The sequence below is a fragment of the Penaeus monodon genome, chromosome 18 (assembly GCF_015228065.2).
Source record: "Penaeus monodon isolate SGIC_2016 chromosome 18, NSTDA_Pmon_1, whole genome shotgun sequence".
NCBI lineage: Eukaryota > Metazoa > Arthropoda > Malacostraca > Decapoda > Penaeidae > Penaeus > Penaeus monodon.
The window spans coordinates 37431002-37443501 of NC_051403.1; the positions used below are offsets into that span (position 1 = coordinate 37431002).

Here is a 12500-nt window from a genome sequence, read left to right on the forward strand (position 1 = left end):
AACGCCCGTCCACTACGCTGGGACGGCTTAATTCCTATTCTGACGAAAATCCTGGTCCGTGGGCCTATGGCGATCTTCGATGACGTCCTTCTTACAGCATCCTAAGGGTCCTCCTTCGGTGCCGTATCGGTCCGACTGCAATATAAAGTCGGGGAGCCAGATCATACACGTAAGGGCCAGAGTAAGAGAAAAAGAAAGGCAACAGAGAAGATGGGGTGGTAATTACCACTAGCCGGTTATTCATAACAATTTACGGTTTTTAATGTTGGTTTTTAACTTATTTTCGTCTTTTTTTTTCATTTTGTGTTTTATTTTATGAACCACTCGTCACGACAGACAAAATTGCGGGCTAAAGAGATACATAATAATCTTTTACGCCGGCACTAAGACAGCAACCAGACTTATTAATGAAAAAGGGTCAGTGTCTTTTGTCCTGCGTGTGTGAGTGAGGTGAAGGTGTGTGTGTATGCGTGTGTGAGTGACAGCTAGCGTTAATGAGAGGGAAGGCGAGTGACCTCACACAGAGAATGAATCACAAACACGAATATTAGCGTTCACTATAACAAAACTGAAGTAAATTAGCAATGCTAACTATTTAAGATTATTTCAACTACCACATTGAATTCAACATATAATGATATGCGACAGAATGTGCGCATGAATGAATGGTGACATGAAAAAAATATTCGCCAATTTTTTATCAAGCAAATCTTCTCGGGGTCAGAAATCTGAACTGCTGAGGTACATGTCTAGCTTTGAACGTCAGAACTTCAATAAAAACTCAATAACGGGGGGATCATATACCCAAATGCCGTATATGACTGAAGCGACTCGAGCCAGGAATATAATATCCTGCTCTCTTCTGCGTATCTGTATTGGGCGCTCGCAAAATTCCGAAGGATATATAAATTTTCACGAATCACACAAACGCTTGGGGGGTACCCAAAACATGCAAGCGACTTCAAGAGGGTGAGAAAGGTGTGATTAATAAGCGAATAATGATTCTAGCTTAAACCCTAGTCCTACATTAATTAACGGACGTAACCGCGGTTCACACCGACTCAAAGGGAGCCGAAACGAACGAATACTTCGGTTTATTGCACCTACTCTCGAACGACGGTAGCGCAGATCTATTAGGCGTTTATGCAACCCGGGGCAATATCGGGCAATCCTGTGCACTATGATATGGGGGAAGATCCTACGATATAACCAAATAATACAATTTTGTTACCAGCTCCTCTCAAGCGCCGATAGAAACGTGTCACCAAAAAGCAATGTAACAATGATATGTTTGCTTCCAAATTAGAGGGAACCAAGTGGTCATCTGACCCTACCCACGCCGCCAACCGACCGGGAAAAGAGAAAGTGAGGTCAGGTCAGGTCGGGGGCGAGGGTTAGGAACGAGATAAAAATGAAATGGTATTCGTGATAAGACAAAATCACGAACGCGTTAAATTCGTTGCAGATGAAACAATATAAATCTCTAAAAACGAGAGAAAATAATTAATTACTTAACTAACGAACGATATTCATTTTTATTGATCACATACTCGATCGCACGGAAATGCGATCTGAGGTGGAAGAATAGTGGAGAACGTGCCATTTGCTGTCATTAGCACCTTTTAACCCAGCAAAAACAACGGCTGAACACATGTATGGGAGAAGGAAGGGAAAAGAAATAAGAAAGGGGCCCAAACGTGTACTTCCGTGTTTTTTTTTCTTAGCCATGTCTTGAAGCGGTCGAGTGGATTTTCTTCGGAGATTTGCGTTCATGCTGCGAGCCGGAAGGACGCAGCGCCACCCTGCCACCAGATTGTAAAAGGCTATCATCCTTAGTACAATGGTCAACAGAGGGTAGTTATACTTGTTAACGGCTTGACTCTTTATTTCTGAGAGTTGATACCACGCAGTATAAAACACACAAGACATGTCTAGTTATAATCAGGCCGCGCGGAGGTCACGGTCAGCTGCCCGGAGAGAGGACGGAGCTGACCTTAGTGCGGTGGTAGCTTAGCACGAACTCTCGGTCAAACAAGGTCAGATATAAAATGTGACCTCCGCCCTCGCTGAGCGGGTGGTTCTTATTTGTGACATTTGGATCCACGTGGAAAACAGCCACGTGGTCCACTGGTAACCGAAATAGAATTATCCACATCCTGTAACAGAAATAGAATTATCCACATCTTATATACACACACACACACACACACACACACACACACACACACACACACACACACACACACAACATATGTCTTAATTTTTTATACACAATATCATGTAAAGTGAATACGCTCTTTTGCCCTGCCGGCTTTTTATACTGATGATGCCTAGGTTGTGTTATTTCACTGATATTGCCTTTTTTGTCAATTTTCCTTATGAAACATCATTGTTAACACCTTAACAAGTTTCCTCACATAATGTGTTCGCTTTTGATATGTATGAACTGTGCATTAACATTTTGTTGCATTTCATGGAAATTAATATCTTGATTTTTTTTTACTGTCTTTATTTCACTCCTATCTCATATATTCTTACAATTTCTGGTCATGTTACATAATACATCCTTTGATAAAGTCAATTTTGATATTTAAATATATGTAAATATGATTTGTGTAGTATTAATTTACTAATAATTCTTAATCTTTAGATTCACTAAATTAATATGCAATATCCTTGAATTAATCATGATCTTTGTTATGTTTTAACAAAGAATTGTGTATGATATGATCTGATATCTAATTATTTAGTATATAAGCATGTTTAGACAAAAGGAAAATGTTCTGAATTCCCTTTGCAGTTTCATACACAGTGAAGACGAGTGCTGTACACCTGAAACCTTTGTCTTCATGAATTAAAAGAAAAAATAATTTACGATATTTCTATTTACATGTCCTGAAATTTATCATTTTCCCCTGCTTTCCAACAGCCACTGCTATATGCATACACGTATACATAACTATATATACGTATATACATATACATATATGTATATGTATACATACATATGTTTATAAATGTAAACATATATATATATATATATATATATATATATATATATATATTCCGTGACAGATTTGCCCCTCAGGCGTCGTATTGTAAGTATGAATATGTTTATTTAAACGTTTCGGAGGCATAACAAGTCCTCCATCGTCAGTACTGTCAAAAAGAATCAAAAAGTCAATTGGACGATAGTTATTACATGTATCTTGTTCTGAATTTAAAAAGAATACACACACAATTGTAAATACAAAAACGTAAAGGACAACAATATATACATAGAAAAAAAAAAAATAAATAAAAAAAAAAAAAATAAAAAAAACATAAGATAATCATATAATATAAGCATCTAATTGAAATAAAATAACCCATGTACATAAGCAGTAACAATCAATACGGTACAACTATCCAAAAGTGGGTGGTTGGGAGGGAAGATCTATTGCGTGAATAAGTTGGTTCTTTATAACTAATCGTTATCCTTTGTTTTTATTTGAAAAAAATACGAAAACTTTCCTGTGTAAAATATTCTCAAACCAACCCTCTGTCCCTACTGTAAAAAAAAACATAGATATGTTAACTACCGTATATGGGTATAAGTATACATACATATATATATATATATATATATATATATATATATATATATATATATATATATATATATATATATATATATATATATATATATATATATGCACATGTGTGAGCGTCTGTGTGTATGTATGTAAGTACGTATGTATGTATGTATGTATGTATGTATTTATGTATGTATTTATGTATGTATGTATGTATGATGTATGTATGTATGTATGTATGTATGTATGTATGTATGTATGTATGTATGTATGTATGTATGTATGTATGTATGTATGTATGTGTGGGCCGCGGAGGCCGAATGGTTAGAGCGTCGGACTCAAGACTGTCACGACGGCAATCTGAGTTCGAGGGTTCGAGTCACCGGCCGGCGCGTTGTTCCCTTGGGCAAGGAACTTCACCTCGATTGCCTGCTTAGTCACAGGGTGGCCAAGCCAGCTCAAATCAGTGCCGGGTAAATAGAGATGGTGACTCGATAAAAACGCCGGGCGGAAGGCAATGGCAAACCACCGCTCTAAATTGCTAAGAAAAAATCATGGAAGCCCATGATCATCAAGGCCGCGGTGGCCGAATGGTTAGAGCGTCGGACTCAAGACTGTCACGACGGCAATCTGAATTCGAGGGTTCGAGTCACCGACCGCCGCGTTGTCGCCTTGGGCAAGGAACTTCACCTTGATTGCCTACCTAGCCACTGGGTGGCCAAGCCAGCCCAGGTCAGTGCTGGTCCCAAGCCCGGATAAATAGAGAGAATAATTACTAAAAGGTACCACCGGCACTCTCCATGGAAAGGAACTGGGGACCCTACCACGTACTCACTCCAAGAGCATCACAACATGAAAACTACAATTAAGTATCATGCTGTGACCACGGCGGCTCGGACATGAACCTACCGTTAAAAGAAGATGTATGTATGTGTGTGTGTGTGTGTGTGTGTGTGTGTGTGTGTGTGTGTGTGTGTGTGTTTGTGTGTGTGTGTCTGTGTGTGTATGTGTGTGCGTGCATGTAAGAGTCTATAAGAACTCTGGTACAGTGGCTTAGCAGGGGTAGTTCTTACACGGCTTGACTCTTTATTGCTGAAGAGTACAGCACTAAGGGAGCACACGAGACGATGTCTATGGGTAAAGCGGTGGACGTTGGGTCACGTGTCCCGCCGACCCACCCTGAGGGCAAAGGCTGGGTTGACCTTACCACGTCGGGTGCTGGGCACAAAGCTGGGTCACCTTTAGGCACAAGAAGTGAGTGAGAACAGAACACATGGCATGGAAAGAATAGTGGAACATCTGCAGGAAGTATGGGGGGAGGGAGGTGAGGTTACCGGCTCCATCTGTTATTAATGACCCTCCATACACCCTTCATATTGGGCTCCGTCTGTTAATGACCCTCCATACACCCTTCATATTGGGCTCCATCTGTTAATGACCCTCCATACACCCTTCATATTGTTCAGCCACCTACTCACGCCTTGCCCTCAAGGCGCATTATATTTGCCTCAAGGGTGACCTAACTTTGGCTGGTCATCTCATTCTCGCATGCGTTGTTCTTGGTGCATCTTCGTGGCTGCTTGTCCCTGTCATCCTCTTCTTCCTGGTCCTCGGTGAAATCTGTCCGTCCTTGACATCCACACGTCCTCAAAGTCTCGCACACATCCTCCTTGACTTCGGATTCGTCTAGACTTCCTCGTAGTCCTTGTCCAGGTCTAACTCGGTGGCGTCCTCGTCCACACGTCCTCACAGATCTCGTCCAGGTCCTTCTCGGCGGCATGCTCTTCGGACATCTCAGGGCGGCTGATACCTGCGCCAATGAGCTCTTGAAGTTTGACTGAATCTGCATGCGTCCAGGCAGGCGGCACCCAACCACAGCATCCTGGGGTGACTGGTACCTGCGCTGATGAACATCCTGGTCGGCAGGCTTCTGGCGATCTTCCGGTGATGTCCTTCCCAACAGCATCCTCAGGTTATCATCGCTCCGACTGCTATATATAGTCGGGGGAAAAAAGTAAGAGAAAAAAAAGGCAACAGAGAAGAGGGATTGTTCCTAAGTATTTTGTTTTGTTTTGTGTTTTATTTTGCCAAGATAAAGAAGAAAATAGGAGAGGGAGATGTCAGTAGCAATCTGCATGGACCTGGCTTGAACTTCCTACCATCTCTGATAGATATGAGAGTAGATAAGGGAAACGGCAATCCGCAAGGATTTACTTGAACCAGTTGTTGTCACACAGAGAAGAAATAAATGCACTCATCACTCGTCACGACTAAAGAGATACATCATAAATCTTTACAACAGCAACAAACCCTATTAATGAAAAGGTTTCAGTGTCCTTTGTTCTGCATGGATGAGTGAGTGAGTGAGTAAGTGCATGTGTGTGACAGTGAGCGTGAATGAGAGTGAAAGTGACCTCACACAGAAAATGTATCACAAACACGAAGATTAACATTCAATATAACCAGACTGAGATAAATTAGCAATGCTAGCTATAAAAAATTATTTCAACTACTACATTGAATTCAACATTTAATGATATGTGACAGAATGTACGCATTAATGAATGGTGATGTGAAAAAATATTTGCAAGCTTTTAGCAAGCAAATCTTCTCGGGGTCAGAAAATCTGAACTGCCGAGGTAGCCATGTCTAGCTATGCATGTTAGACTTCATCGACGGGGGATCCTATACCCAAAATGCTGTACATTGAAGCGAACTGAGCCAGGAAAATCTATAAATAACCTGCTCTCTTCTGCATATCTTGATGGGTGCTCGTGACATTCCCTACGGGTATCTAACTACACAAATCACACGATCGCTTGGGAAATTACCCAAAACATCAAGCGACTTCTAGAGGGTGTGATGGGTGTGATTGATAAGCGAATAATTATTCTAGCTTAAACCCTAGTCCTACATTAATTAACGGACGTAACTGTGGGTCACACCGACTCGAAAGTTGCTGATCGAACGAATAACTTCGGTTTTACCTGTACCTACTATCGAACGTCGGAGCGTAGATCTATTAGGCGATTTACGCAACCCTGGGGTATATTGGGCAATCCTGTGCACTATGATATGGGGGGGAGATCGTACACTATAATCAAAATAATAAATTTATATAAAATCCCGTTACAAGCTCCGTTCTAGCGCAGATAGAACGTGTCACCAATGTATCGGTGCTACAATTAATCCCCAAGGTGTCAACCAAACAACAACTTCTCGTGTCCTGACCGACCGGAAGAGAAAGAGAAAGTGAGGTCAGGTAGAGACGGGGAATGCAAGAGGAGAAATAAATGATATGACTGCTATTTGTGATAAAGATAAGATCACGAACGCATTGAATTTGTTGCAGTTGAAACAATATGAATCTTTAATAACTGAGAAAAATTAATTAACTACTTAACTAACGAAAAGATATTCATGTCTGTTGACCACATACCGTGATCACACGGTAATGCGATCTAAGGTCAGAAGGATAGTGTGAGAACGTGCCATTAGATGTCACTTAGCAATTATACCCAACAAAACCAGTGGCTTAACACATTTATGGGAGAAGAAGGAAGGGAAAGGAAATAAAGAGTGGCCCAAAATGTGTACTCATGTGGTTCTGTAGTACATGGTATTCGGGAGCAGTCAAGCGGTTTTTCTTTGGTTGTGCGTATTGTGAGCCCAAAGGACGCAACGACTCCGCTGTTACCAGTTGTAAGAGTCTCAGAACTCTGGTACAATGGCTGACAGGGGTAGTCAATGTATTTATGACTCACAACACATGTAAAGGAACACACAACTATGTCTTAGGGTTAAAGCGCTGCGCGGGGTCACGATGACCCAGGCACAGTGATCGTTGAGCACGGACTGTATAAGCTGGGTCACCTTTGGGCACAAGAAGTGAGCGAGAACCGAACACTTGGCGTGTAAAGAATAATGGAACATGAAGTATGGGGGGAAACGAGGTGAGGTTACCGGCTCCGTCTGTTAATGACCCTCCATACACCTTTCATAATGCGCGCGCGCGCGCGCGGCGTGTGTGTGTGTGTGTGTGTGTGTATTGAGTGTGTGTGCATGTGTGTGTTTGTGTATAATATTTGTATACATATGTAAGTATATATATATATATATATATATATATATATATATATATATATATATATATTATATATATAAATCTCTCTCTCCCTCTCTCGCTATTGATAAATAAAATCCACTAATATTAATATTGTATGAACCTAGCTTTTGATATGCACACGAACTATTTGTACTGTATATAAAGAGAAAGCTAAGAATAATCTAACTCCTACGAAGACCCCATATCTGAACAAAGAAGCGTCTATCAAGAAGGATCAGACAGTGATTGTTCTTGTCAAGCCAGCACTGGGAGGCAAGTATGTTCTGTTTTTGCTTTTGTTTATGTATTGATAATAGCATTATCATTTATGGCAACAAACACTAACAGTCAATATTTCTACACTTACTTTTCTATATATAATGAGTATATACAGCTGTGTATACATCAAAATCTAGTCTAATTAAGCTATTGCTAGATTTCTAAACGAAACATCGTTGCCATCATGGCTGCTGTTTCGTATGAAAAAGAACAAAAATATTTATATATGTATTTCCATATAAATTCACTGTTTCGCCGATGTTGGGGACATTAAATCACAATTTCTCAGATGAAAAGCATTCCGAGCTGAATGCCGAAGCGAGGTCGTGTCTCTGAACTGAACAGAACGGTCCAAATTTCTTCTAAGGCTCATCGGAAAATGTGCAAAGGGATGCAGTTGTTCGGTGGCGTCTGTTGTGGACCTTCTGTTAATTAATTTGGCGTACCATATATTCGGAAAAAGAAATGTGTTTGGCTTTATGACATGAAAATTGTGAAGTGAAATGTATCTCAAGCTGTGGAAATCCCAACACCCTTTCTACCGCAATGAAGGATGCTCGCTGGAAATACTAACCCTGAATTTGCCAGCTAGCTACAGCAGCTAGAAAGCCGACGGAAGAAATGCATGTGGACTGGTAAACGTACGGCTTATGATGAGACTAGTGAGAATTGAACTTAGAAAAACATTGAAAACATTGTGCTAAAATTTGCTCTCTACGTCTGTATGTGGCTTGTTCTTGCACAGTGGAATTTGTTAAGTATCATAGTCGTTTATTCAACTGTCTTCTTGTTTTCATTATTATTAGTAATATTAGTATTAGTCTTACAATTATCTTTTGCATCACTATTCATGTGATCATTATCATATCAGCATTGTCCTTATTATCTTACTGCAGTCGCCTTTGTTCTAGTACAAATTTGTTTCTGCTAATGCAAATATGGCATATATGCCATTTAAAAAGATAATTATATGCATATTATCTTTCTATCGCCAAAGGACGTTTCACTTGATGATCTGAATGATATGACGCCAATACCAGCAATGAGAGATTGAACATTTGTTAGGATAATGACCTTAATAATGTACAATTTTGTACAATACTTGGTATTACAATACTCACTAATTCTATGGTAGTATAATAAACGGCTACAAGGAACAACCCAAAGTTTTCGTGTGTGTACGTGTTTGTAAGTGTAGGTATATATATATATATATTATATATAATATATATATATAATATATATATAATATATTATATATATATTAATATATATATATATATATATAATATGTGTGTGTGTGTGTGTGTGTGTGTGTGTGTGTGTGTGTGTGTGCGAATGTGTGTGTGTGTGTGTGTGTGTGTGTGTGTGTTGTGTGTGTGTGTGTGTGTGTGTGTGTGTATGTGTGTGTGTGTGTGTGTGTGTGTGTGTGTGTGTGTGTGTGTGTGTGTGTGTGTGTGTGTGCGCGCGCGCGTGTCTGTGTGTTTGTATGTGTGTGTATGTGTATATGTATATGTATATATATATATATATATGTATATATGCATACATACACGCGCGCGCGCGCGCGCGGGTGTGTGTGTGTGTGTGTGTGTGTGTGCATATGTGCGCATATATATATACACACATATATACACATATATATACATAAATATCTGTGTGTATAATATATAGATATATAGACATATATATGTGTATATATGTATATATATATATATATATATATATATATATATATATATATATATATATATATATATATATATGAATACCACGAACTTTTTTTTTTACGTAGCCGAAGATCATGGAGTAAATGAGAACGCGTTTATCAATACATCGCGAGGCCCATGAAGCTAAGCTACATTCCTCGTTCGGGCTCCGACAGCAACAGTCACTGCTGGCTCTTCATCTGGGCTAGACTCCCTCATCGAACATGGTTTCCTCGCAAAAGTAAGTTTACACACACACACACACACACACACACACACACACACACACACACACACACACACACACACACACACACACACACACACACACACACACACACACACACACACACACACACACACACCACGCACGCACACACCGAAATCTCTGGCTACTACCACGACAGTAATAAAACTGCTACTTACACTATTACGTTATCATTACTGTCAATTCTACTGTTAACATTGCTATAATCGTAGAAATAGATGAGTAATTATTAAGATCACGACTATCAGCCTCATGTTATTTTATTATTCTCATTATCAATTTCTATTATTATAATAAAAACAATCAAATAATAAAAACGGAGGTATTATGATAGGCATTTCTGTATAATCCATTTTATTCTATTACGATAATTATTTTGCACTTTGTATTATCAGCCAGAACGAGCATAATGAAGGAACAAGAATGGAAGCTAGGGGTCAGAAGACTCCGGTAACACCCAGACAGGTAAGCAAAGTTCAAACTAAACATATGCTTGTTTCCTCGATTTTTATCATCGTTATTATTATTCACAAAAACAGCCATTGGGAATATGTGAAGTGGGCGACCTAGAAAAGGCCTTCACACCGTGCAAGCGGAAGACAAGCCTGCATTTGAATCAGAGGAAGGCAAAGGAAACACTTCTCTGGAAAATATCACCACAATAAAATGATACAGCCGTTGAAAATATGTCAAGTGGGCGAAATGAAAAAGGGTAATCATATATGATAAAAAATCTTCGGTTCAAATAAAGCATGGAGATCACAACACAACAGAAAAATGACTTATCTAGATATTTCTGGACTTCGGCTGCATTTACCCTGCAGGTTGTGATTTTGGTTGCGGTGAGCGGTACGGGCCTCGTCAACGGCATGATGTTTGGCTGGAGCGCGGTCTTGCCCAAGCTCCAGGAGGACACCAGCAGGTTCACGGTGACCGAGGACGACGTGTCATGGCTTGGTGAGTTTCTGATGGTTGGGAAACATTTGCATAAGAACACTGATGCTTTGCAGGTTGCATACATGTTTTATATATTATTTAAAAAAGTAAAGTTTCTGAATTAATTTTCAATTTCACAGTATCTCTGACTTTTATAATGGGTTTCATCGCTGCCCCATTGGTCGGCTTCATAGCGGAATGCTTGGGACCGCGACGGCTGCTCGTGATTGTAACGTTTCCCTTCGTTGGACTTTGGCTCATGAAGGCCTTCAGTCGTTACCTGTGGCTCCTTTACCTCGCGAGAGTTCTAATGGCGATCTGTGGCACGGTGATGAACGTGGTTACGAACCCGTTGGTTGCAGAATTATACCCTGCCCGAATCAGAGGCGTGGTTGCAGTGGTTCCAGAGGCGTTCGGCTGTGCAGGGTTAATGCTGTCATATCTACTAGCTTTTTTGTTGCCTTGGAAAACGGCCACTATGGTTTCTACTGCCCCCTCCTTGCTCTTGTCCTTTATGATGCTGCTTGTGCCAGAGGTTTGTGAAATATGGTCAGGTCAGGTCTGATTATTAATATACAATATGTATAGTTCCTACATACTTATGGAATGAGACATTACCTCTAGATTTGTAAAATACCTCCTGCCTTCAGTCCCCATACTGGTTAGTGGGAAAGAATAAGATCGAAGCAGCTGAGAAATCTCTACGGCTTCTTTTGGGTCGCGACGGCGATGTGGCTGAAGAACTGAAGGCAATAAGGAGCACGATGACCCTCAGGCAGAACGGAGTCAAGTACCAGGTAAGAATGCAAATAATAAAAGATCTCATACTTTATTCACTCTTTATCGATAGATGTCGTTTTACTTGTAGGCATATAATGATAGATATATATAAACAGATAATGAACCTAATGCAAGTGTGGAAATGTGGAAATGGATGTTTAATGTATTGTATTTACTTTATGGCATTAAGTAATATTTAATCAGGTGGAAAGGGGGAAATGCTAAACGTTGCTTCCTTTTATCAGGCAAGGGAGCTTTGCAAAGCACACAACGCGATTCCAGTGGTGCTCACACTAAGCATATTTATCCTGAGAGAACTTGGCGGGAAAGGACCAGTATTCGGTTACTCTGTGTACATGTTCCGCAATGCGGGAGTGCAACTCGATGCCTTCTACTGCACGTTATTTGTCGGTGTTGCTCGCTTTGCAAGCACGTGTGTGTCTGCTAGCTTTCTGGACTTGGTGGGACGTAAACCACTCCTTGTGGCATCAACACTGGTCTGCGCAGCATCGGAGGGCGTCGCCGGAGCCTTCCTGCTCCTGGAGGTTGAAGGGGCTACATGGATGCCCCTGGTGTCCATGATAGTCTTCGTGATCGGCTATGGCATTGGTCTGGGACCCATTCCGTGGGCATATCTCGGCGAACTCCTACCAACACCCGTCAGGTCTCTAGGAGCTTCAATAATCAACCTCGGTTTTTCTATTACTCTGTTCACCGTAAGCTTCGTGTTCCTGAAGGTGATATCTTACCTGGGTCTCGGCCTGACGCTGCTTTTATTCGGAGGCGCAAACCTGGCCATCGTCCCGCTGGTGCTGCTCTTCATTCCCGAGACGAAAGGACGAACTCTG

The 12500-nt window shown here is 40.6% G+C and overlaps 1 protein-coding gene and 1 long non-coding RNA gene across 2 annotated transcripts in view; both read left to right on the forward strand.

The window, feature by feature from the left end:
* Nucleotides 1-9818: 9818 nt before the first annotated feature.
* Nucleotides 9819-10889, forward strand: LOC119584882. The gene is made up of 3 exons (XR_005229852.1): nucleotides 9819-9909; nucleotides 10332-10401; nucleotides 10761-10889. It is a non-coding gene; the product is annotated as an uncharacterized LOC119584882 (long non-coding RNA).
* Nucleotides 10890-11018: 129 nt separating this feature from the next.
* Nucleotides 11019-12500, forward strand: part of LOC119584752 (facilitated trehalose transporter Tret1-like) — a 1922-nt gene continuing 440 nt past the window's right edge. Inside the window, exons 1-3 of the mRNA XM_037933412.1 lie at nucleotides 11019-11407; nucleotides 11523-11669; nucleotides 11898-12500. The exon at nucleotides 11898-12500 is cut by the window's right edge and continues 440 nt beyond it. Of these exons, the coding sequence (XP_037789340.1) occupies nucleotides 11030-11407; nucleotides 11523-11669; nucleotides 11898-12500 (1128 nt within the window). The 5' untranslated portion in view covers nucleotides 11019-11029. The remainder of the gene's footprint in view (nucleotides 11408-11522; nucleotides 11670-11897) is intronic.